At 38.3% G+C, this 26,295-nt stretch overlaps 1 protein-coding gene across 1 annotated transcript; it reads right to left on the bottom strand.

Moving 5' to 3' along the window:
- Positions 1-7,601: 7,601 nt before the first annotated feature.
- slc35d3.S (solute carrier family 35 member D3 S homeolog) lies at positions 7,602-23,841 on the bottom strand. The gene is made up of 2 exons (XM_018265328.2): positions 23,143-23,841; positions 7,602-9,063 (listed from the first exon to the last, which is right to left on the bottom strand). The coding sequence occupies exons 1-2, from the start codon at positions 23,576-23,578 to the stop codon at positions 8,237-8,239; spliced, it is 1,263 nt and encodes a 420-aa protein (XP_018120817.1). The 5' UTR covers positions 23,579-23,841; the 3' UTR covers positions 7,602-8,236.
- Positions 23,842-26,295: the final 2,454 nt, after the last annotated feature.

The following is a 26,295-nucleotide window of genomic DNA, read 5'->3' as shown; positions in this document are numbered from 1 at the left end:
TGTATGTGTGTATATATATATATATATATATATATGTATGTGTGTATATATATATATATATATATATGTGTATATATATATATATATATATATGTGTATATATATATATATATGTGTATATATATATATATATATATATATATATATATATACATTTTGTGCATACTGCTACTGAAAAATGCCTTGCCCTTTAAACAAAACAGGGATTGTTTGTCCATATATTGCAATATATTTAAGCTGGCCAACTACGTCAAAGTCATCCCATATCTGGCCAGTCCTATGCTCAATTTTCATCTGATTCATTAAGAATTCTATGGTTTAATTATACATTTTATAAAAGGGACGAATACGTTTTACCTGCAACTTACTAGCTGCTTTCAAAGATAATGATAATGGGTTGAGTGCAGAGGAATCTTGTATTTGTCTATATGTATTTTGTGGTCACACCCTCATTGCACCCCCGCCTAATGTTTTTAAAAACTAGTGGTGAGCACAACTTTCCCTTGTTTGTTATAGTTCTACAAGAGCAGTGACCAGCTCCATGTTGTAGCTCCCACCCCCTCCAACTATAGTCAGGTGATCCCACTGGTGTCTAATAAAAGGGCAGCCAAGTTTGGGAGTTTTACTTTGAAAGCAGCTAGTAAGTTGCAGGTAAAACGTATTCGTCCCTTTTATAAAATGTATAATTAAACCATAGAATTCTTAATGAATCAGATGAAAATTGAGCATAGGACTGGCCAGATATGGGATGACTTTGACGTAGTTGGCCAGCTTAAATATATTGCAATATATGGACAAACAATCCTGTTTTGTTTAAAGGGTAAGGCATTTTTCAGTAGCAGTATGCACAAAATGTCTCTGTCTTAAATATATTGATAATGGGTTGAGTGCAGAGGAATCTTGTATTTGTCTATATGTATTTTTTGGTCACACCCTCATTGTACCCCCGCCTAATGTTTTTAAAAACTAGTGGTGAGCACAACTTTCCCTTGTGTGTTTTATATATACATATAATAATATTCAAGAGAAGCACTCCCATATATAAAAAATTCTCATTTATTTCTGTTGCATCAATGTCCAACATTTCGGTCCTTGTTAGGACCTTTCTCAAGGAAACAGAAATAAATGAGAATGGGAGTGCTGGTTCTCTTGAATATTACGTTATATATATCCCAACCGTGCACCCCGGCTATACAAGCCACAACAGTGTGTGCTTTGGAGTGCGGATACTCACTGGACTGTGATATATATATATATATATATATATATATATATATATATATATATATATATATATATATATATATATATATATATATATGTTTATTGACAATTAGATTTCTGATGAAGAAAACATTGTAAAATTATTTTAAAACCACAAAAACACCATCTTAAAATGTTCAAATTCATTTGCCAAGAAACAGTTTTTTGACTTTGGCTACATGTGAAAAACCTTACAAATAAGGTTAAGGTATTCAGAGTGATACTAATCTTTGCCCAAATGTATTGCAAAATTAAGTAAATATAAGAGTGACTAAAACATTTTTGTCAACATAAACAGTATAGCATGGTGCTGAGAGACTGGAAAATTGCTAATTGCTAATGTTGTGCCACTATTCGATTAGTTGAATGTAAATGGTAGGAAAGCTTTTCAAAGGGGTATTAAGGGATAATACTTGGCTTCATAGCAAATTACACTACTATAAGTTTGTGGCAGCATGGTTTTATGCATATCAGATCTTGCCAGACTCATTTATTTGCCTTGGATACAGTGCCACAAAGGAGGTTAATGGTTAAATTAAGGAACACTGGCCTGGAACATAGTATTTTTACTTGAGAACTGATTGAAGGAGAGATTACAAAGTGAGGTGATAAAAGGATTTCATTGAATCAGTGTTGTTAGTAGAATACTGCAGGGTTCTGTCCTTGGTCCTTTGCTTTTTAACTTATCAATGCTCCTCACCTCGAGGTGGGCATTGAAAGTACTGATTCTATAATTGCTGATGATACTCGGATGTCCTATTTATTATGCTGTGTAAATGAAATTTGAAGAAAACTGTAAAATAAATGGTAAATATATCAAGGTAAGTTTTATTTTATGCCATGTAAACAACAGATATGCCGCCATTCTTTTACATTCCTTCAGACCTTTGTAAGTAAGTTCCAGCGGAATTTGCTCAAACAATGTGTGGCCTATAATAACTCTTCCCCTAAATCCATGCAGGATGTTTGCAGAGTGATTTGGCTAAATTGAAAACTTGCCAGCAAACTGGAAAATGAGGTTTAGAGGCAGATTTATTAAGGGTCAAATTTCGAAGTACAAAAGACTTTGAAATTCGACCATCGAATTAAAAAACGTTGAATTCGAACATCGAATTCAACGTTTTTTTCAACAAATTTGGCAATCCTGTGGTCGAATAAAAATCAGTCGACCGACCAATTGGTTCGAACGATTTTTAGCGATCCATCAAAGGATTTCTATTCGACTAAAAATTTTTTTAGAAAAGTGCTGTGGAAGGTCCCCATAGGCTAACATTGCACTTCGGTAGCTTTAATTTGGCGACGTATGAAGTCGAAGTTTTTTTTTAAAGAGACAGTACTTCGATTATCGAATGGTCAAATAGTCGAACGATTTTTACTTCGAATCATTCGAATCGAAGTCGAATGGTCGAATATAGCCTATTTGATGTTCGGAGTACCCAAAAATTTACTTCGAAATTTGAACTTTTTGACATTTGAACCATTCACTCGAGCTTAGTAAATCTGCCCCTTAATGTTGATAAATGCAATGTGCGCTATACATTAGCAGTGTGTTGGGGGTTTCCTTAATTCAGAAGGGACTGGGACAGTGCCATTTTGTGGCCACTAAAGCAAATTATGAGGATATACAACTAAGGTTGTTTTTCATGAAAATAGGGCACATGATTACACTTTACAAGTACATCAGAGGACATTATAGCAGGGGACCTTTTTACCCATAAAGAGGGTCACTGCACCAGAGGCCAACCCTTCAGACTAGAGGAAAAGAACTTCCATTTGAAGCAGTGTAGGTCAGTGAGGTTGTGGAATACACTGCCGGATGTTATGATGGCTGATTCTGTTAATGCTTTTAAGAGTGGATGATTTGGATGATTTCTTGGAGAAGCATAATATCCAAGGCTATCGTGATACTAAAATCTATCATTTGTATGGAGGGGTTGTGTGGGTGTATGTATGTGTGCTAGGATTCATTTGGAGTGGTTAAACTTAATGAACTTTGGACTATTTTCAATCCAACTTAATGTAACTATAGGCTCAACAATTTTCTCAGGTTGTTTTTACCATAGAATTAAGGTGCAGATATCATATAAAGTTTACATCTGTTCTGGGCAGGGCCGGAACTAGGGGTAGGCAGAGTAGGCGCCCGCCTAGGGCACAGTCATAGGGGGGCGCAATTTTGAAAAGGAAAATTTTTTTTTAAGTTTTTTATTTTATTTTTCTTTAAAGTTTTAACTCCTTGCGGCTGCCCCAGGCCCCCAGCAGAGTTCCGCTCTGCTTTCGAGACCCAGCCAGTCTCTACTTGTCCTGCTGGCTGGATCCGTCTTCTTTAGAGGCAGCAGGCCAGCAGCGACACGTATTGCGCAATTGCGCATCCAACCAATGATGCGCCTGCATCAAGAGAGGCGCACTGCCGCGCGCTGACGTCAGGAGGGACCGAGAAAGCTGTGCGCCTGTGTGGTGTGACCTGGCCTGGTGCGTCGTATGGGTGCGGCCGGCGTTCTTACTTAGCTCTCTCCTCTGAGGCGCCTCTGACAAGTTTCCTCCTGACTCGGGTGGCTGCCTGTGCCTGGCGAGTGGTGACTGATCTGCTGCTGCTGGTATTGGAGCTATTTGGCACACAACAACAACAGGTACAGACTTGGGGGGGCTGGGGGGGGCAATGCATTTGTTTGGCACAACAGGTACAGATTTGGGGGGGGCAATGAATTTTTTTGGCACAACAGGTACAGATTTGGGGGGGCTGGGGGGGCAATGGATTTTTTTGGCACAACAGGTACAGACGTTAGGGGGGGAAATATTTTGGGTGCTGCTGGCTGGCACAGGTACAGATTGGGGCAATATTTTAGGTGCTGCTGGCTGGCACAGGTACATATTGGGGGGCAATATTTTGGGTGCTGCTGGCTGGCACAGGTACATATCGGGGGAGATATTTTAGGTGATGCTGGCTGGCACAGGTACATATTGGGGGCACTATTTTGGGTGCTGCTGGCTGGCACAGGTACATATTGGGGCAATATTTTGGGTGCTGCTGGCTAGCACATGTACATATTGGGGGCAATATTTTGGGTGCTGCTGGCTGGCACAGGTACATATTGGGGGAGATATTTTAGGTGCTGCTGGCTGGCACATGTACATATTGGGGGCAATATTTTGGGTGCTGCTGGCTGGCACAGGTACAGATTGGGGGCAATATTTTGGGTACTGCTGACTGGCACATGTACAGATTGGGGGCAATATTTTGGGTACTGCTGGCTGGCACAGGTACATATTGGGGGCAATATTTTGGGTGCTGCTGGCTGGCACATGTACAGATTGGGGGCAATATTTTGGGTGCTGCTGGCTGGCACAGGTACATATTGGGTGCAATATTTTGGGTGCTGCTGGCTGGCACATGTACAGATTTTGGGTGCTGCTGGCTGGCACATGTACAGATTGGGGGCAATATTTTGGGTGCTGCTGGCTGGCACATGTACAGATTGGGGGCAATATTTTGGGTACTGCTGGCTGGCACAGGTACATATTGGGGGCAATATTTTAGGTGCTGCTGGCTGGCACAGGTACAGATTTTGTGTGCTGTTGGCACAGGCAGAATATCTTGGCTGCTACTTGCATGGATAATTGATGGATTGCACTTTTCTCTTAGTAGTTGTGTTAAAAGTAAAATTTTGTGGATATTCTAGTATTTGCACTTTGTTTAACAGGATAAAATTATCCTACTGTTTTGGTTTTTATGATTTTTTTTAGTGTACTTTATTTTTGTTTGTTAACATTACATATTTATATAAAAGAAAAGTTTAATTCATTAATGTGTTGTAAGGTTTCTTTATTAAAAAAAAAAAACTGTAAGTGATTAGGTGGTAAATGGTCCTACAGAACGGGGGGGGGGGGCGCTGATTGAAGTCCTTGCCTAGGGTGCCAAACTACCTTGGCCCGGCTCTGGTTCTGGGCCCTCATTTTCTGAATTCCTGAATAGTAGTAGTTTGTTTAGTTATATTCAGTAGTTTTGGTCTCCAGTGCTCAAACAGGACACTATTGAATTAGAGAGGGTCCAGAGAAGGGCAACTAAGCTAGTAAAAGGTATAGAAAATCTTAGCTATGAGGAAAGACTGGCAAATTGGGGTTGTTCATCTGGAGAAGAGGCTATATGATACCTATGTATAAATATATAAGGGGATCATTCTGGAAGGAGAAAAAAAGTACCCCACTTGCTTCTCACAAATTAGTTTTTCAAAAAATTAAAGTTAAAAAGGACTCCAAACGCCGACATGCGTTTCGCAATAATAGCTTTGTCAAGGCGTAAACAAAGCTATTATTGCGAAACGCACGTCGGCGTTTGGAGTCCTTTTTAACTTTAATTTTTAGAAAAACTAATTTGAGTCTATTGGGTTGATGGAATAGAAGGGGTGGGGAAGTTATCAACTTCAACCTGTGCTCGGTTACCTCGCTACTAAAGCTCACAAGAGCCCGTGGATTTGTGTTTTTTTAGGTCTTCTCAGAATAGGATTAAAAATCGAGACCACAGTCCCGGATACTCTGCCTCCTTTGTCTTTGTGGTGTCCCAGGGATAGAAATCAATTTAGGTAGCAGTTTTGGGACAACTCCACCTCCTCCAATTTTCTATTTCTTGCTTAAACCTTTTAACCTGAGCATTGTGTGTTTTTTTAAAATTAAACCTATTAATTGTGGTCCTCTTTATATCAACTACCTTATTTATTATTAACTGTTCAGCACTGTTAAGCACTTTATATTTAATGAATTTATATTTAAACCAGCACTTGAGCACTTTATTTAATATTGCAATTTATTCTTTAATTGATTGTGGGTGCAAATATAAGGTATATGACAATACACTGTATTGTAAGGCTATTAACTTGGGTTAAGTAGAATTAACTTTATCAAGTATTTATCATCATTTTCTAATTTATAATACAATTAACAGAATGAACTATATTGCACTTGCACTTTAATGTAACTTAATTAAGGTTTAATTTAAGTAAATCATAACTAAGCACTTTATACTCTTAAGTGGTTAGTGATTACTATAGGGTAATCACAAAACATTTAATAGGTAGTTAAAACAATCGAGAGACTGCTGAACGAGTGGGAAGCAAGTGGGGTACTTTTTTTCTCCTTCCAGAATCAATTTAAATTTACTGACTTAGGTCAGACCTCTGCTTCTGCTGCGGGATAAATTTAAGTTCTAAGGGATCACCTTGTTTGTGTATATAAGGGGATCATATAATATTCTCTCTAATGCTTATTTACCAGTAGGTCTTTCCAGCTGACGCAAGGTCACCCATCCTGATTAAAAGAAAGGAGGTTCCACCTAAATATGAAGGGGTTTTTTACATTGAGAGTTATGAATATGTGGAATTCTCTCCCTAAATCAGTTGTACTGGCTGATACATTAGATACTTTTAAGAAGGGGTTGGATTGCTTTTTAGGAAGCGAGGGAATATAGGGTTATGGAAGATAGCTCATAGTACAAGTTGATCCAGGGACTGGCAAATTAGAGAGGCTTCAGATGGGGTTTTTTGCCTCCTCTGGATCAACTAGCAGTTAGGCAGGTTAAAATAGAGTTAAAAGGTTGAATTTGATGGACGTGTCTGTTTTTTTTAACCTAACTTACTATGTTACAATGTATATATGTGTGTGCATGTAGGTATAGATGTGTTTTCCTAAATTACTAAAAATAAATTACTAAAAATCAATGTATTAAAATTCAGAATTTTTAAGAACACTCTTTAAAACAAAAATCTGTCATTTATGTTAAATTTCAAGGATATCGTAAAGAACCCATAGGCCTTGCCACAGAGGGTTGAAAAATGGCGGTGCCACATGCCTTTGATTTAAATGAAACACAACTGTGATTACAAGTGGCTTCTACCAGAAAAGACTTAAAACTAGTGCAACTGATCGTCTACATGGATTGTGAACCTTTAAATAAACTGTAATATGTTATAGGATGCCCTACTCTCTTCATTTTTTGAATAGTGTTTGAATTATTTGTCTTTTTTGTACTTGTTTGGATCTGTCAAATAGGGATCACTAACCCTGGTAGCATAAAAAAACTATTGTATTGCTACAATTTTATTGTTATTATATACAGGTATGGGATCTGTTATCTGGAAACCTATTTTCCAGAAAGCTCCAAATCACAGGAAGGCCATATCACATAGACTCCATTTTAATTTAAAAAAATTACATTTTTAAAAATTATTTCCTTTTTCTCTCTAATGATAAAACAGTACCTTGGTCTAGATCCTAACTATGAGATAATTAATCCTTATTGGAGGCAAAAAATCCTATTGGGTTTATTTATTGTTTAAATTATTTCTAGCTGACTTAAGGTATGGAGATCCAAATTACAGAAAGACCCCTTTTCTGGAAAACCCAGGTCCTATAATGGGATAATGAGTCCCATACCCGTAAAGACCTTTTATTTTTTTATCCTTCTATTCAAGCCCTCTACTATTCATCTTCCAGTCTTTTATTTAAACTATTGCCTGGTTGCTATGGTAATTTGGATCCCAGCAGGGAGCTGCTGCAATTCCACACTAGGCAGCTGCTGAAGGAAAAGCTATATAATTTTAACACCACAAAACTTACAAAATGAAAACCAATTGCAAAATATCTTAAAATAGGATGTCTATGTCATAATAAAAAGAAATTAAAAAGTGAACCACCCCTTTAAAGTGGAAGTAGTATAGATATTAATTTCAAAATAATGGGACAAATTGAATTCCATCTTCTTTATATCCCCAACTGTTTTTGGTTTATTGACTAACTGAACAGATTTTCTAAATTATTGTACAATAAGGGAAGCAAATGGGTATTTGGGCATCTGAACTGGTATTAGTTTAATTTAAAATAAAATATATGTACAAGCATATTTTAGGATGATCTTTTCTGAAGTAATTATTTTCCCACATGACATACAAAATATAGTTGTTTTTCACCACAATAATTTCATGTATTATGGGCTCTGCAGCTCTTCATTTTCTATTAGGTAATCTTTCTTCAAAAATCTTGACCCTCTAACCAACCGCCATACACCAAGGTATGTGTCCTTTAATGATTTCTTGTTGTCTCCATTAGTACAAGGGCCTGGCGTACCAGATGACTGCAAGAACTCTTCCAGTTTGCTTCCTGTCTTCTTTTCATCATCTTGAGAGGATACAGCTCCTGACTCTACTTGAGCTTGTCCTTCAATACTGTCATCTTGTTTTGTATTTTCCATTGCAAATGGTGGATGATCTCCATCCAGTTCAATATTTTCTTCCTTGCATGTTTCCTTTTCCAAATCCTCATAGTTTATTTGTCTTCTGATTTCCAAATACTTAGCCACACAGTAGATAATAGAGCCAACTGTGTTGACAACCACCCCTGCAATAAAAAGTGATGTGGGTGCCACATCTGTGAAAGCCAGCATACCCACTGTAATTGTGACAATGCTCTTTACCACTCCAACAAAACTGGTGGTTACAGCTGAGTTTATGTAAGTACAGTGCAGTGTGGTAAAGTTCATGGCACAACCAATTAAGGTACAAAAAATAAACAAAGATACCATGACTGGATCTTTCCAGCCAGGGAAAGACCATGCATTGATCATGTCCATGCTGATAAAAGAGAAAACAATTAGCAGAGGTGTTTGTGTAACAGATATGACATACTGTGCAGTAAGAGGCCCATGTTCACTATCAGTACTTGTCTTCTGAATAATTACTAAGTAAGCTGAATGAACTATTACAGCCATCACTCCTGTTATGTATCCTACAGGTTCGCCGCTCAGGTCCCCAGCCCCTGTTAGGGAAAGAAAAAATAGATTGTGTCACAATGGTATATAAATATGTATTGCTAGCAAACACAGTTGGTTTTTTGTAGAATTAAAGAGGGAACAAAAAGCATTTCACACTATTTTCTGTAGTAGTGGGCACATCATGGCATCATTCAAAAGTAAAATAAATTATTTCCCAGTGTACTGTATCTGTAGTATTTTCTGGATATTGCAGTATGTGTTATTATTTGTCTGTTTCAGAATTCACCATTTCCTATTCTTTAACAGGCAGTAACTCTGATTATTGCCATATGTGTATATGTGACAAATGGTAGTGGTTGGATAAAGGGTTAGACTGGGAGTAGGCAGACAGTAGAGGCATGTGCCTACCCCTAGTTCCAGCATTGCGGGTCAGATGGTTTCTGATGTCAAAAGCATTCTCTTTATTTCCATTAGACATGTCTTCCCGACTGTATCATATATATGTCTAAAATTTGCTTTGTGGTGGATACAATGTTCTCTTTTTTTTGCTACAGTTTATACTGTATACTATGGCCAGCTCTCATCATTTCCCACAGTCAGGTGATTCCAAGCCAGTGGCAGCCAAAATAAAGGTTCACCATCTGTGAGTTTTCACCCAACTGTCATTACAGCTGGATTCTACCAGCAAAGGCTTGATCATTTGAAGGGATTGATGACATTTAAGTTAAGGTTAGTATGTTAAAGGATTTTGTAATCTTAGAACCTTTTCAATTGCTATTCATTTCCTTTAAATAGTTCAATTATTTGTCTTCTTTTTCTATTTGTTTCCAGCTGTCAAATAGGGATCACTGACCCCAGCAGCTAAAAAACTATTACTCTGTGAGGCTACAGTTGTATTGTGATTGCTACATGTTTTCTTATCTTTCTATTCAGGCCCTCTCCTATTCATCTTCCAGTCTCTCATTCAAACTATTGACTAATTGCTAGGGTAATTTGAACCCTAGCAACCAGATAGCTGCTGAAATTCCACACTAGACAGTTGCTGCAGGAAAAGCTAAATAATTTTAAAACCACAAAAAATAAAACATGAAAACCAATTGCAAGCTGTCTTAGAATATGGATGTCTATAGCAAATTAAAATTAAATTAAAAGGTAAACCACCCTTTTAAAGGGGAAGCAATATTGCTAATTTTCTATTTAAAGCCATCCGTAGAAGATATTTTACTTAAAAGTTATTCTTTTCTTTCACAATGCATTAAAAAGTCCCAGAGAACATTGTTTGAGTGAAAGGCAACCTGCCGCTCTACAGATTGGAGGGCAGCATGCATGTCTAGGTCTCTGCATTAAATCATAATATAGCTTCATATTATTGTAGCACAGTTCTATAATCTCCTGTACTTTTTTCTTATAACCCTGGTCATAGAATGATGATGACAGAGAGAAAGACAAAATCTGTTGAGGAACATTCGGTAAAGCACATTAGCCAAACTATTCATTATTTTCCTCAAACAGATATTTTTCGTACCATCACCTAAAATGAAAACCTTTAAGAATGCAAGAAAAGTTACTAGAACATTAAGGAAAGAAAATATAACTATATTTATACCATACTTAGTAAGGAAATAGAAAATATAACTTTACTCTGAATTAAAATTGAAGCTTTGTCCAGCTCAGACAGACAAACCAGCATTCCATTAACTTTTATTCCATAACTTTGATTACATACAACAAAATGCTGCATAAAACACATTAGCACTATAAATAAAAAAAAACATTTTTAGTGACTAGGGGTATTTAAAATGCATAAAACTTTTCATAAACTGGTTATATATAAATATTTTATTAGTGTGTTTCCTCAATCAAACATTTTTCCTTTTTAGGCACTTCTGTGCTTTCTCTGCCTGCATTTTTACTCTGGCAGATGAAAGGCTAAAGTTTCAAAACATCTAACTCTGACTTAAAACCGCATGTAGAGAGACAGATTGCTGAGAGTGGAATAGCAACACATTTTTAACAGATTACATTTAGAAAGTTTCTTATTTCCATGACTTCGAGTTTATATAAAATTTTTACAATAGCTCTGCTTTAAGAGAAATCTTTTTTCTAATCTCGACACATATTTTATGTGTGTTCTATAGATCTTTTGGTGAATATGGCATCTCTATATTTTATATCCCCTTATATAATTATAAAATAGCACAACATCTTTATATTGAGCACAAAATCTTCATATTCTGCTAATTATTTTTCAGGCTTCAGGCATTGGCTCTGTTTCTCTTCCATAGCTCTGAGTAGCTGCATTGACAAGGACATCTTTGGCCATTATGTAATTACACAGAGAGCAGCAGAGATTGGCCCAAAAATGCCTGCTTTTACTCTGTGTAGCTGAAGCTATGGAAGAGAAGCAGAGCCAATGCTCTATGTGACTTTGCAGTTATCAGGTAAAAAAACAAAACAACCACAGACAACACAGTACAATATTTTGTCTGAATTGGCAGCTGGGAATCTCTCAAACGAGGCAGCTTTATGGGAATTTAAGAAAAACATTCTTACCAAAAAATATGTAACTGCATCTACGGCAAGACGGTTCACTGTATATTATATTCCAGATTTTTAAAAGTGTTCAAGGTTAGCCATAAATCTGAAACAAGACAGCCTGTATACTTCCATAACACTTAATGGAAGCAGTTGTTTCATTAGCACTGTGTACACAATTTTTGCTCTTTGAGGGGAGAGTTTGGCTTGCACACCGCTCATGTTTAGCAACCTTAGTCTTGCTTTGTACATACAGCATAATACATGAACATGCATGTGACGAGGGGACATGTCAGCCACTCCTATGTCACATGCATTTGCATAATAAGCGAGTTTAGCATCACAAGCAAGCATAATAGGGCTGGGCTGCTTTATTATTGCTGAGATTCAGGTGAATTCTTGTAAGAAAACAAGAAAGAGTTCTTCATCTGGCACCAGATCTGATTGTGTAGCCTGTGCAAGCGAATGGGCATGAGGTCCTCCATTCAGTTGGATAAATAAGATTTGGGGAGGAGGCAAATAAGGGCAATTCAGGGGGTCTCAGACTGTTAAAATGTGATTTAAAATATGTTCGCCTTCAAGGCTCTAAAAATGGTTCTACACCTACAAGAATTTGAAATGGTCTGTTCATGGGAAAGGTGCATAAATGTATCTTTAACTATAAATGTATTTTCCCAAAAATAGAAGAGCAGGGAGATCTAAAAGGACCAGTCACATCGATTTTGTTTATTAAAAAATTCGTTAGTGTAGAATGAAAAAAAAAATACAAAGACATATTAAACTTTTAAAAGTCTTTATTAAGAAATAACTCACCGAAACTCTGCTTGCGCACCTCTTCAGAAAAGGAGATCTGGCGGTGCTCGGTTTTTCCTCCCTGCTTTCCTAGCCAGGGAGGAGAAATCGAGCGCTGCATGAGGGATCGTTGCCGTGTTGCCTTTCCTGAAGAGGAGCGCAAGCGGAGTTTCGGTAAGCTATTTCTTATAAAAGACAGCGATTTAAAAGTTTAATATGTCTATGTGGTTTTTTTTTCCGTTCTACACTAATGAATTTTTTAATAAAAAAAATTGTTTCTGATCCTTTAAAAGTAGATTCTACTGTAAACTAGGTCAGTAAAAGGTAGGTGTCTAAGGTAAGTGTATGATGATTGTTGTTGTCACTCTATCCATTGTTTAGTATCTGAGTAATGAAACTTGTCCGCTGTTCTCTTTAACATGACGGCGTGATATTAATGCTCATGATCTGGTAAGGCCAGGCCACATCCTTCCTTAATAAGAACAGATAACCCTGTTAGGGGCATAAATCCATCTAGACATTTCTCTAAGGGGCAGGGATCTTGTATTTAACTTTTGTATTGATCCATGCATGCAAAAGAAGTGCTTTAGAATTAAAAATATACATACACACACAAAAATATATATATATATATATATATATATATATATATATATATATATACACATATATACAAATAAATATTAGGATATTGTGATTACATCTAAATCCTTAATGAGTCTGACCTGAATCCATAAATTTGTGTGGAGTTCTATAAATACTTACCTTTACCTAATAATTACCTGTTGAAGTACCATCTGAAGGAGATAGAAGTATTTGAAATTGTATTATTATTTGTATTATATATCACTAAACTGTACAATAAAGGGTGTATACAGATTACATACAAAAAACAATAGCTGATAGAGGAGTTCAAGTTTTGGTGGAAGCAGATTTTTGCATCAGGTAATTAGAGATACAGTGATTAAAGATAAAATCATCAGTATAAAATCTGATTGCATTGTTTAAAACATAGTAGCTGAGGTTGAGAAATGACACTAATCTCAGTGCTGATCCAAATAAATGTGCCTGTTCAATTTTACTCCAAGATGGCAATCCTACCAGCCCCTGAATTACCTTTGTACTAGGAGTTAATTTCAGAAATGTTTATTTAACGTACGTTAAGCTTCCATATATATCCATGTCTCTCTTCCTGGTAAGAAAAACACCTGAGACTGTAACCTACTTGGGATGATTTTACCTAACAGGTTAACAACACAATTTGTGAATTGGTAAGTAACTGCTGAGATCTAGGAGATCTTTTTCTGGCTTTAATATTAATGAGATGTATCTTTCAAGGGACTGAGCACTGAATTGATTACCTTTAAGTAAGTGATTCAATTCATTAACTAAATGTGGAATCAGCTGCTTCTTAAAGGTTTAGTAATAAAGAGAAGGAAATCCATCAGGGACCGATGCATTTGCCAGTAGAGCACTTATTTTGAATATGAAAGTATTTTCATTTGGAAAGAAATAACTTGATTATGTATTTCTCAAAGCTAAACTACACAAAGGACGGGGTTTCTTTAGGCAACAGACACATGATCGCTAAACACTGAAAACTTTTGGACAGGTTCAAACACCCGCAGGATTCCCTGTTCACATCTGATAAATCTGAGCCATAGCTTTTTTTTTTTATTGGAGCATGAAATATATAAAGGTAATCTATCAAAGAAAGGTTCTCCTCAAAACTAAAGTGAAATACAATTTACTAAATGGCAAATGTTTAGATTTGGAGTATTTTCTTCATTTATAAAAATTTGCCACAAGCTCGCCAGTTTACTAAAAGCAGAGCAAGTTTTGGCCAATTAACTTTGCACTGGCGAATATTGTCTTTACATTGGTGAGGGTTCATCTCTTTTCAGCAGATGAACATTTGCCATTATGTGAATTTTTACTTGTTTATCAAGAGCACAAGTATGAGTTTTTGCCAAGAGATATTCCGCCAGGTTCAGTCTGGCAAACTACCTTTAAAAAGATGGGGCAGCTACTTTCCTCCATGCTAATATCATACATACATCATTTTTTAAAACATATTTTTCACAGAGAATTTAAGCCAACAAGAGTTTGGCACATAACATTTGCAACAACACACTTACAATTTTAACTCAATATATAATGTTTAAAAGTCAATGTTGTGCACATACATTTGCTTTAGTCACACAAATTATAGGTAGTAATAAAAAGACATGCTTCTCTAAATTTACATATGCCACAGCTTCCATCCGGGCTACCATTGAAAATCCACATTTTAAAAAATATTGTAATATTGACAAAACACCAAATAATTTTTGCTCACCTTTAAATTAACTTTGATGTAGAGAGTGCAATTGGTTTTCATTTTTAGTACTTACGGTTTTTGAGTTATTTTGCTTTGTATTCAGCAGCTCTCCAGTTTGCTAAGGTGCAAATGACCCTAGCAACCATACACTGATTTGAATAAGAGACTGGAATATGAATAGGAAGTGGCCTGAATAAAAAGATGCGTAATAAAAAGTAGCAATAACAATACATTTGTAGTTTCATAGAGCATTTCTTTTCTAGACGGGGTCAGTGACCCTCATTTGAAAGCTGGAAAGATTTAGGGTCCTACGCAGAACCAATCTGTTAAACCCGAACACGCATACTTACCGCTTGGACCTGCAAGTACCTTATCCCCAACCCGATCTGCGACCCGCTGACAATCAAGAAACAGGAAGTGCTGTCATTGGAAACTGGAAGTGATATCATTTGAAGTTGGCGTGATCAGAAAAAAAAGAGTAAAACAGGAAGTGCTGTAGTTGTAAACCGGAAGTGACATCATTGGAAATAGGCGTGATCAGAAAAAAAGGAGTAAAACTCGCTATTGAGAAGACCCGTGACCCGAAAAGCGACCCGAAGTACCCGACCTGCTGCAGGACTCTAGAAGAAGGTAAATAATTTAAAAACTATAAAAAAGAAAAAATGAAGGCCAACTGAATTAGCGATTCTATAACATACTAAAAGTAAACTTAAATTTGAACAACCTCTTTAAGTAGGATTTGACAAACCACTATGATGTCATGAAAAAAATAGCTATGGATCTCAGACTACCATATCAATGACAGCACTGTTATTTAAAGCAATGTATCTATGTTTGTTGACAACAAAAACTATACTGAACATATTTATCCATGTGCTAAATTTTGAAAAAGTGGTGATCAGTAACACTATGTAGCTGATAAGATTCAATGCCAATTAATGTAAAGCAACGCACTTGGGATTTAAAAATGTTCAGATTCCTTATACTTCTAATGGGGAATCCTCGATGAAGAAGGACCTAGGAATACTTATGGGAGATAACCCTAGATGCAGCAAGCTATGCAAATGGAAACAATATTCAGATGAGAGAAAGTTAATTTAAGATTCCATCTAGAATGTACAATGCTGTTTTGATTTCTAGTAATCAAAAGCAAACTTACTTATAGTCCACAGAATGACAAATGACTAAGCTGATAAAGAGGATGATCAGTGGCATAGCTAGATATTACTGGGCCCCACAGCAAATTATTTTTCTGGCCCCCAAATTGTTTAGAGGTTGACTTGTTTTACCAATATTTATTGAAACTGTATATGAATTAGGGCCTCATACTCCTCCTGGGCCCCCCTGCAGCCGCAGGGTCTGCTTCCTCTACAGTTACACCCTTGAGGTTGATCTTAGACTTTAAATTGTTACAATAAAAAAAAATTAAAGTGGGGGTGAACACATGTTATCTCCTACAACGTTTTTACATTATTAAAGGGGATATAAACCCAAAAATCAATTGATTTAAAACTCAGAGTACTTCTCTGAGGATTTTACATTTTTAGTGGTTTCTGGATTTATTGACAAATTATACCAGGAGAGTCAACAACCTTAGGGTTAGCTGCAGTGAAGTTACTACCAAGGAAGCAGTGGATGTGACTTCAACAGGACCAGGGCCAGAACTAGGAGTAGGCAGAAGAGGCACCTGCCTAGGGCACAATGAAAAGGGGGGCTGGGTAGGTACCTGTCTTCTGCCTACCCTTAGTCTGTGTTCGCTGCTCTCCCCTGCCTCCCTCCCCTCCCACTGAGCCCCACCATGCTGCAGGGCTCACAGCTGCAAGCTAATGTAATGAGAGGGAGGAAGGTGCAAAGTTACATATACCTCAGCTTGCATCAGGGCTACATCTGAAATACACTTTGTAAAAAAATAAAATAACCAAATCAGTCAAAAATTGGTCAGATAAGACTTATTATGAAAAATGAATGTAATTTGCAAAAAGTGTTCATAGAAGTATTCTGAATAATTGTGAATCTTCTGTTTACATCAATGTATTTATTTTTGAGTTTAGATCCCCTTTGCTCTGAACTTCATTTTGCAAAAATACCTTTACTTTTGATCACATATCAGCTGCAGAAAATCTCTACACGTACATTTTTAAAACAAAAATATCACAACACTTTTAGTGTATTTCTTTTTTTATACAACCACTAAATGTACATTTTTAATTTCCCCAATAGGGTCATTAATAATTGAAGCTGACAGTATATTTATATTCTATTAACTGTTTTCCCCAAGCTGTTCTGATTAGCTTAGCTTGCATTTTAGACACTAGCCCATCCCTGTAGACTAGAGGAAAGGCATTTTCACCTGAAGCAATTCAATTGATTCTTTACCATGAGGTGGTAAGGGCTCTTACTCACGCGCGTTTTTACCTGCGCTCCCCTGCGTTCCGTTTTTCGGCGTTCAGCCGCAGGGGAGCGCAGGAATAGACGCATATAATTTTTTCAAATGGGGCTGTACTAACACAGGCGTATGTAGGCGCCGAACGCAGGTTGAGACGCAACATGCTTCATTTTTCCTGCGTTCAGCGCCTACATGCACCTGTCTGAGTACAGCCCCATTTGAAAAAATGAAATGCGTCTATTCCTGTGCTCCCCTGCGGCTGAACGCCGAAAAACGGAAAGCAGGGGAGCGCAGGTAAAAACGTGCGTGAGTAAGAGCCCTAAGGCTGTAAAATGCTTTACAAGATGATGTTATGATGTCATGTTATGACTGCAGATTTCCCTAATGCCTTTAGAAGGCACCTGTCACCAGGTCTTATACCTTGGGGGCACATGTGCATCTCTCTGTGTGCAGTCCACAGCTTTCTTGTGTTGACATACCACATTGCTTTCATTCCAACCCTCTCTCTGTCTGATTCTACTGTATTTACTGCTACTTTCGGGAAATTTGCTATGCTTTATGCTTTAGTTTGCAATACCGGCAATCGGGTTGCTAGGGTCCAAATGACCCTAGCAACCATGCATTGATTTGAATAAGAGACTAGAATATAAATAGGAGAGGGCCTGAATACAAATACGAATAATAAAAAGTAACATTAACAATAAATGTATAGCCTTACAGAACATTTGTGTTTTAGTTGGGGTCAGTGACCCCCAATTGAAAGTTGGAAAGATTCAGAAGAAGAAGGCATATCATTCAGAAACTATATCCAGTTAATATTGAAGACCAATTGAAAAGTTGCTTAGAATTTGACACTCTAAAACTAAAATTTAACTCAAAGGTGAACTCCCCTATAAGGTCATTAAAGGACTATACCCCCAAATTAATACTTAAGAAACAGATAGTTAGTATATCATATTAAGTGGCCCATTTAAGAACCTTACCAAGCTGGAATATAAATATCATTAAATATTGCCTTTTTAAATCTTTTACCTTGAGCCCCATTTTATGATATTCTCTGTGCTGCCTCAAGGATCGCCTGACCAGAAAAACTGCAGTTCTAACTGTAACAGGAAGAAGTGTGGGAGTAAAAGACAGATCTTTGGCTATTAATTGGCTCATGTGACCTAAGAGATGTGTGCCCTTGGTTTGTTTAGGTGCACCATAAATCATGGTTACAGGGTGCAGTCCTAGCAAAATGGCAATTTTGTATTTAATATTACCCAATGGCACATGATACTAAAAAAGGTATATATATATGGTTTATTTAAATATTTTGAAGCTGTGTATTATTTTAAGCCTACTGCTTCTCATATAACTACTGGCCCCCAGCAGTTGCAGTTCTTGCTTCCTCTATAGTTATAACCTAGTTATTCCGTTCCTTTTGATTTTCACCACTTACTTCTCTTAAATTGCTAACCCTATTACTGCACTTAGCAAAATAAGGTCTAAGATTTTTAAAAACCTAATTCACAGAGAAGAGTCTGAATTCTCATTAAACAATTTGAACAATCTCTCTCTGTGTCCTGCCTTGTGGCCTGCTTCAGCCTCTTCCTATTCCTACAGCAGTGTAGACATATCGTATGTGTAGGTGGTGCAGATGCACAGTTACCCTGCAGGACACAGATGACCCCAGCAGCTCATATAAATATTTTTAATATAACATTTATAATAAATTATTTATTCTAACTCTGCAGCACCCCTTATTAATGGAGTAAACTCTCATTTGACTGCAAAAGACCTGTAGGAAGGCTTGGCTGATGCATTTCCACCATGCTGAGATACTTGCACAAACATGGAATCTGCATGGAAGAATAATGAGCACAAAGCCTTACCTGGGACCTCAAAACAAATATCATAGTCTGAAATATGATAAAGATGATCTAGACATGCCAGAGGCCATTGGGAAAGCTGTAGACTAATGAAGTAAAAATGTAACTTGCCACAATTGCCAATGGTTTGTGAGTGAAAAAATGAACAGCATTTAATGTACATGAAGTGGGAAAAGTGGAATCCACCAACGACTACATTATGAATGCCAATGTGAAATGGTCAGCCAAAATGCTGAAGCTGAAAAGGCAATAATCTTAAACAGACATTAAAAGCCAACATGAGTTATGAGAAAGCTAAAAGTTTTGGAATAGCCCTTCACTTTATTTAACCTGATTTTAAATATATTGTGTATGCAAGATGGCCCAAGACGATCTCAGAATTAGAAGTAATGGGCTTCAGCTTTGCTCAGAATCAATACACAGCTTCATAAATGTGCGGGATTTTACATGGCACTTCAAATGCCTTTTTCATACTATATATAGCTTGATAAATAGGACCCCACTGGTCCCATACCTCCTGCTAAATTTATTTTGCTACATATATATTTAAGAACTGTCTGCTTACAATGTATTAAGTACAGGCAGGACAATGCAGGCAAGACAGATACAGGGTACAGGCAAAGCAAGTCCAAGGTACCAAAGGGTGAGAAAAGTTTGAGGTCATGAATCAGGCCACAGCGCTCACAACAGGAGTCTAAAAGGAACTCATACACACACAGAAATCATGCAGAGTGGGCCTATGATTGGGCAACTGGTATTGATTAGAGTGGGGCTTTAATTAAGAGACTTTAATCCCACTTGAGACACCTTTCTGATTGCAGCCAAGCCTGGGAAAAAGCAGTGAAGTCACTTCCTCTGTACTGGTGGGAATGGATTAATCCTTACACTAATTTGGGATTGGTCAGGAATTCTGTTTTTATTTTCTTGCCTGATTTAGTTTTTGAACGGCGATTCATTAAGTAATCTGATTATATTGAAAGGATGTTTTTTTTCTCACCAAACTCAAAGCAATGTTTTTAATTAAAGCATAACAATGTAATTGTCCACTTTGTTTTCTACAGGTAATAAATATATATACTCCCCCCCCGTTCCACTCCCTTTATAGTCAATGGCGGGTAGATATCCCAAGTTTGACCGAAGAGCAATGGGAGGAAGTAACGGACAGGCTTTACCAGTTTCTCATAAGCACAAGGGACAGACTTATTCAGTACAAATTCTGATGAGGATTTACTTGACCACTAATAGACTTTATCAAATGGGGAAAATACCCCATCCACTGTGCAAAAGATGTGGAGATAATAATGGCTCTCTCTGGCATATTATATGGTCGTTCCCTATAATAGCTAGATACTGGGCTAGTGTGGTAGGCTATATAGTTGATACACTGCTGTTACCCCCTCTGGGAAAACAGGAAATATGCCTCCTGGGTCTGATAGACGACGTGATACCAGCCAATAACACCAGGGTCCTAGTGTGGACATTGTTATTTTATGCTAAAAAGATACTAATACTGCAATGGATGGCCCCTACTCCTCCCAAGAAAGGAATCTGGTTTGCCTAAGTTAATAAGATGCTGCCACTAATGAAGTTGACTTACGAGGCTAGAGGACAACCTGAAAAATGTGAAAAGATATGGGGTGTCTGGATGGAGACACATATGTTAACCTTGCCATAAATGTGTGTTACAAATATTGCTGATCTTTGACTGTATACAGAATGTGAAGTCATAACTGCTGCTGTAATTTTGTTTTTTTTTCTTTTCTGCTCCCCCTTCTTTTCTGTATCCCCCCCCTATTTGAAATTTCAATAAAAAGAACACCTGTTAAAAAAATAAATATATATCCATTTAGTATGATTTTAAAGACATTTTATGTATTGTCACAGATAATATGCTACAAAAGACCTTATCCTGCTGAACTCTGCATGTCTAAATGTTGAGACAATAGGCCTCATTTACCAACCAGAATGAAGTGCAAAAATAATAATAAAAAAAAAGCACTTAGTACATCCCATTCGGGTGTTTGCAAATATCTACAGGTCTCTTTTTCAGAACACAGAGACCTGTGGAATGTGCCTTAAATGGAACACTGTCTGCATAAGGCAGCGCTCCATTCAAGAGAGGCAGGTGGGGGAATCACATAGTCAGCAGCTGGGAGTCACACTGGTGGCCTGCCATTACTGCCTTTTTCATCTGGTGCTCACTACAGAATCAGCACTAAGGGGCGTGCACTTGCACCCCCCCCCACCAGGGTCAAGAATGAACCCTAACATTACCACTAATCCTTAAATTTCACCCAAACAAATGTTGGAGATACATTTAGCATTATTAGACATTATGTGACCCAAAAGGTCACAGCTGAAACAGCTGAGACTATGTCCAAAATCTCCTTATTGCACAAAGATATAAGCAAGCTGATTTTCACACAATTCTTGCAATGTCTTGTTATCAGAGTATGCATATACAATACAAGTGATGTAATTAAGTATGCAATCACACAATATTTGGTCAGCCAAAATAATCAGAAAAATCAATGATACTGATCAATATATTGTGTAATGAGCATTGTGTTATTCCCCGGGCACATACATCTTACTTGCATAATTAACTAGAGCTATTGTAAAAAACCTCAGTCATCCATTAGAAACTGTTTTTCAAACCTGTCCTCAGGGCTCACTGACATCTTGTATTCCTTTTTTTTGTCAGTAAATGGTTTCATTTATGGAGAGGGACTTCTGTCAAATTTGCATGTGATACTGCTGACCTGCCCTTTTGCTATGTGAATATCCAGAAAGCCTATACTGTTATAAGGTCTAGGGCAGTGACCCCCAACCAGTGGCTCATGGGGATGGTTGTCTGCTCTGGGGGATGGGATGGGGGGGGAAGAAAGCTAATATTACATATCCCTATCCCTATGATGAACCTAATCATCATGACAATACAGAGGATAACCTAATTATGACTTGCCTTGGGGTGTGAAGTTTAAAAAATGTTCTGTGTTAATGGGAATTAAATTTAAAAACAATTTCTCGAAACTAGCTGAAGAAGTCAGACAACTTCCCCCACTTGCCCCCTTCTGGGACACCCATGCTCAGGAGCAACATGTTGCTCACCAATGCCTTGGATGTTGCTCCCAGTGGCCCCAAAGCGGGTATTCATTTTTTTTAATTCCAGGCAAATTTTGGTTGTATAAAAACAAGATATTGTCAAACAGAGCCTCATGTAGGGGCTATCAAATGGCTAACCATTGCCATTATTTGGCACCCAAGGAACATTTTTGATGCTTTTTCCCCAACTCATTTTACATTCGAGTGTTGCTCAGAAGAAAAAAAGGTTTGGCATCTCTGGTCTAGAGCATAAGATGGAAAACCAGTGCACCAGAGCACAATTGCCACACTAGGACCTACCTTGCAGGATGTGTGTTTCAGACTAGTAGCTTTTATATCCATGCTGCAACATCTGACCACTGGTGACTAACCTTAGTTGTCACAGTGATCTTATCTTCCTTATGTAAGCAAAGGAAAATGAACATGACTACCAGTTCAAAAGAACTAAGTGAGTTCAATCTTCTTCTTGTCTTCTCTCCAGCTGCTGTTCAGATGATACAACCAGCACCACCCTAACATCCCAGGCACCTGTCATGTTTAGGTAATGGAAAAAGGTGTAATGCAGGATAATGTAAAGATGCATACTAAGCGTGGCTTGTGGTCAGCTGCTCATGCCCCAGACGTTTAGTGAGAGGAGATAAAACAGGTAATAAAACTTCCCCTGGGTCAGATCAGTTTATGATTAAGTGCAAATAGCACAAAATGTGTAAGGCTGTACTGTAGCTATTATTTGATAAAATTACCTTTTTTGCTTTTAGGACACAGGTTTAGGGGGTGTTGTAAAAGCATAAAAAAAAGGTTTCCCAGAAAAACAAAGGCTGTTTTGTATATATATGAGAGAGATAGTAAAAATGAATGTTTTGCTTTGCCTTTGAATCACTTTCCTTCACATCTGCTTATTGTGTAAAGGAGTTGAGATGTTTTACTGGACTGCATGGCAAAATGACATTGGTTTTGGGCTTGGTTAAAGCACCACCTCCCCTTTAGTTATAAGCACTGCTGCAAAACCTCAAACAGCGACTTTGCAGTCACATTTCCATTAAAGCCACACTGCTCCTTTTCCCCAATCAGTGTAAGAGGTTTGCATGGACTGCATGAGAACTCTGTTTCTTACCTGCTAGTGCTGCCCCACAGGTGGTGATAAACACAGCAATGCCTACCCCTATAGAGGGCATCCCGTTCCTAAGTACCAGCACTCCAATCAGCAGCGTAAACAAAGGCAGACATCGCTTGAAAACCACGTACATGGGCAAACTGAGCCCTCGCAGGGACCAGAGAGTCAGGGTGGCCTGCAGAGTGCACAGAATAGTTACTGCCGCGAAGATCCGCGCAAGGCTCAGGCTGAAAGGGGGCACAGAGATCTTTCCGCAGCGTCTGAGCACTTCCAGGGTGACTGCTGCTGTGATACTGAGGGCGCACTGCACCAGGGTCAGGAAGGAGAAATTGTACTTGCTCACCAGAAACTTGAGCAGAATGTTAAGAGAGCCCGAAAAAATCCCATGTGCTATGGCCACCGATATGCCCAGACACCGTCCCCTGCACAGTTGCATCCTGATCCCAGCAACCAAACAGCCCCGTTAGCTCTAATGTAGCGTCTAACGCCTGAAAGGGGGGAATCCCCTGTGTTCTCTATGAGAGGCAACGACTCAGAGCATCAGATCTCTCCCTACAGCCGCTCTAGTTCTAGTTCAGCATCTGGACAGCTCCATCCCAACCGCTCCGCTCTATAAGGCTGATGGGAAGCAGAACAGGAGGAAAAGTAACTTGGTAGAAGGCGTCAAATGGGGATACCGAGAGAGCTGAGCAGAGAACCCCTCCGTGCCATGTCTTATCCCCTCCCCCCGAAGAAGATTCATTGACGTATTTGGGCCAGGGAGTACAGGCACTTTCCATTTACTTAATTATATGTGAGTACTTTTAATAGAGTTGCAGTTTTCTTTTAATATATTGCCCTGATGATGAGTCACTGTTGGTGTAAGGAGGGTAATTGGCCTTAAAGTGGCCCAAAAAAAAACAGATTAGAGTCAAATTCTAATCACATTTCTAATACGCATTAATAACGCAATTTCCATGGTTTTAATTGTTAATAAAAGCTGTATCTATATATCTGCACTCCTGACTTTACTCCGGAAAAAATGCCACACCAACTGGTTGAAAGACCAAGGGGAGACCCCACAGAACAAGGATCAGAGTCTGTATGGAGGAGCAGTTTAAATAAGATCCATGTGTGTTTGATATGTCCAAAAGCCTGAACTTTATTTGCTGCTGTGGTTTTTGCAAATGCCCAGAAATCAAGTAATATTACAAAAAAAAAAAAAAGATTTTTATTGAATAGACTCCACAGCTGACAGCAGTAGATCATTCTGGGAATTTCAGAACTGTTGATAATAATGTTAGTTGAGCAGAGTACAGGGCAAGTTAGTAACAGAACCTTTACGTTACAAGAAACGTTAAAGAATGAATATTCGGATAAAGCCAGAAGTGATAGTGCTTGAGTTAACCCCACGCTGACCGCAGAGCTGGGATTTAAAAAGCAATGCAGTACTTTCAAATGAACCAACACTTTGCAGTACAGTAAGACATTGCTTAAATGGATTACATTACTTGTCATATAAATGAATTAACCCCAGGGGTGGAGCAGATCATTTGCTACACTCAGGGCACAGTCCAATAAATTCATCTACGGACTGATTATTGCAAAGGTTGCTTTCCCAGCACAGTTTCCAAGACCCCTAGATGATGCCAAATAAATGAATGCCAGAATAATAATAATAATAATGATATATGTATAACCGTATATAAATATGCCATGGAGTGGAAGTCCTGAATTAATGTTTTCTTTAAGTGTTTCATCTCAGGGATCCATTTTACTGGGATAGTCAATTAGCAGCAAAATCATCTCCGCTGGGTTTTATTTAAGTAGCGGGTACATATGATTGCGCGTCCCTTTGTGCGCCCACGGGAAGCCTCTTGTACTGAAATAGGCGCACAGCAAGGATCGCGCGCTTTATTCAGTGACACTCGGTGGCAGTACTTTTCGCTAATTAAACATTCCCATTTAATGAGGACCTTCGAACTAAAATAGCTGTGAAAACGAGCTGAAAAGTAAAAGCTTCTGAGAGCAGTATTGGTTCTTTGCTATTCACTATTTGCTGGTTGGTGGAATCCTAGTCTGGCACTAAGGGCAGGGTACAACATAACCAGTTTGTTTGATTACAGCTTTCTAGAGCCGACTGCCGTTTCCTGCACTGCTAAACCGTCTCCAGTGATTGCGACAGTTTTCATGTGAAAGGTTAGCAGGTGCTCAGTACAATCATACACTGATACTAGAGGCTGGAAGCACGTGCTTTTCCTCATTCATGGGATGTTGAAATCCCATCACCCTATATCACTTGATTTGCATATCGTTCTACAATTACCTTCCACAGTCCCTCGATTTTATATTCTAGAAATGATTCAGGCAGGGAGCAGCTAGATTCCAAGGCACAGGTGTAAACCTTCCTTTTTATGGGAGATTTCCCAGTTTCTGAGCTCAGAGAGGTTTGGTGTGAAGCTCTGCTCCAAGGTTTTGGAATTCAAATCAGTGGCAGAACTACCAGGAGAGCAGGGAGTGGGATTGCACCAGGGTCCGCATCCCCTCAGGGCCCACATAGCTGGCAAAAAGATAGCTCTAGAGGGGGTGGTGGGCTATGCTGCATGCCTGCACCCTGGCCTGGTGCCTTCTAATCATTTGCTAATCTTCAGCGTTTGTATTGCAGCCAGTGGTGGATTAATAGGCTGTGAGGCCCCTAGGCTGTACTTTCCACAGGCCCCCCTTCTAGGCCATTCCCACTCCCAAAAGTTTAAAAAAAACAAATACAACAATTAATCAAGGTCACGGGTGCACCTGGAGACACAAGGGACCCATGATCTATCTTTTTTCAATTATTATTTATATTTGTTTTTCTTTTATATTTACATTTATCAGCACTGCATGTGCCTGAGCTCCCTAAGGGTAGGACTACATGGGCATTTCTGTGCAATCCGACGCGCTGCACAAAAACGCAGGTATCAAAGACGCTGCCCTAAGACGCTCTGAATTTTGTGCAAGCTAGTAGCATCACTGGCACATATTGATTGTGATGTACCTTAGACAGCTCAGACACGTCACACATGTGCTTTGTCTTTGCTGTCTAATCTTCTCCCAATAGGTACTGTCCATTCTTCCTTTACTGGACCTGGGCCCAGCAGTGAAGATAAAACATTTTTTGACATAAAAAAACTATAA

This window comes from Xenopus laevis, chromosome 5S, assembly GCF_017654675.1.
Source record: "Xenopus laevis strain J_2021 chromosome 5S, Xenopus_laevis_v10.1, whole genome shotgun sequence".
NCBI lineage: Eukaryota > Metazoa > Chordata > Amphibia > Anura > Pipidae > Xenopus > Xenopus laevis.
Note: the sequence above shows the minus strand (reverse complement) of the source record. Positions and strands in the feature narration are given on the sequence as shown.

Bases quoted from the DNA above. Each gene is read 5' to 3' on its own strand.
- slc35d3.S (XM_018265328.2), bottom strand. From the start codon at position 23,578: ATGCAACTGTGCAGGGGACGGTGTCTGGGCATATCGGTGGCCATAGCA. The intron at 9,064-23,142 runs GTAAGAAACAGA...TTTCCCTAACAG, and splicing joins CTGTGGGGCAGCACTAGCAG to GGGCTGGGGACCTGAGCGGC.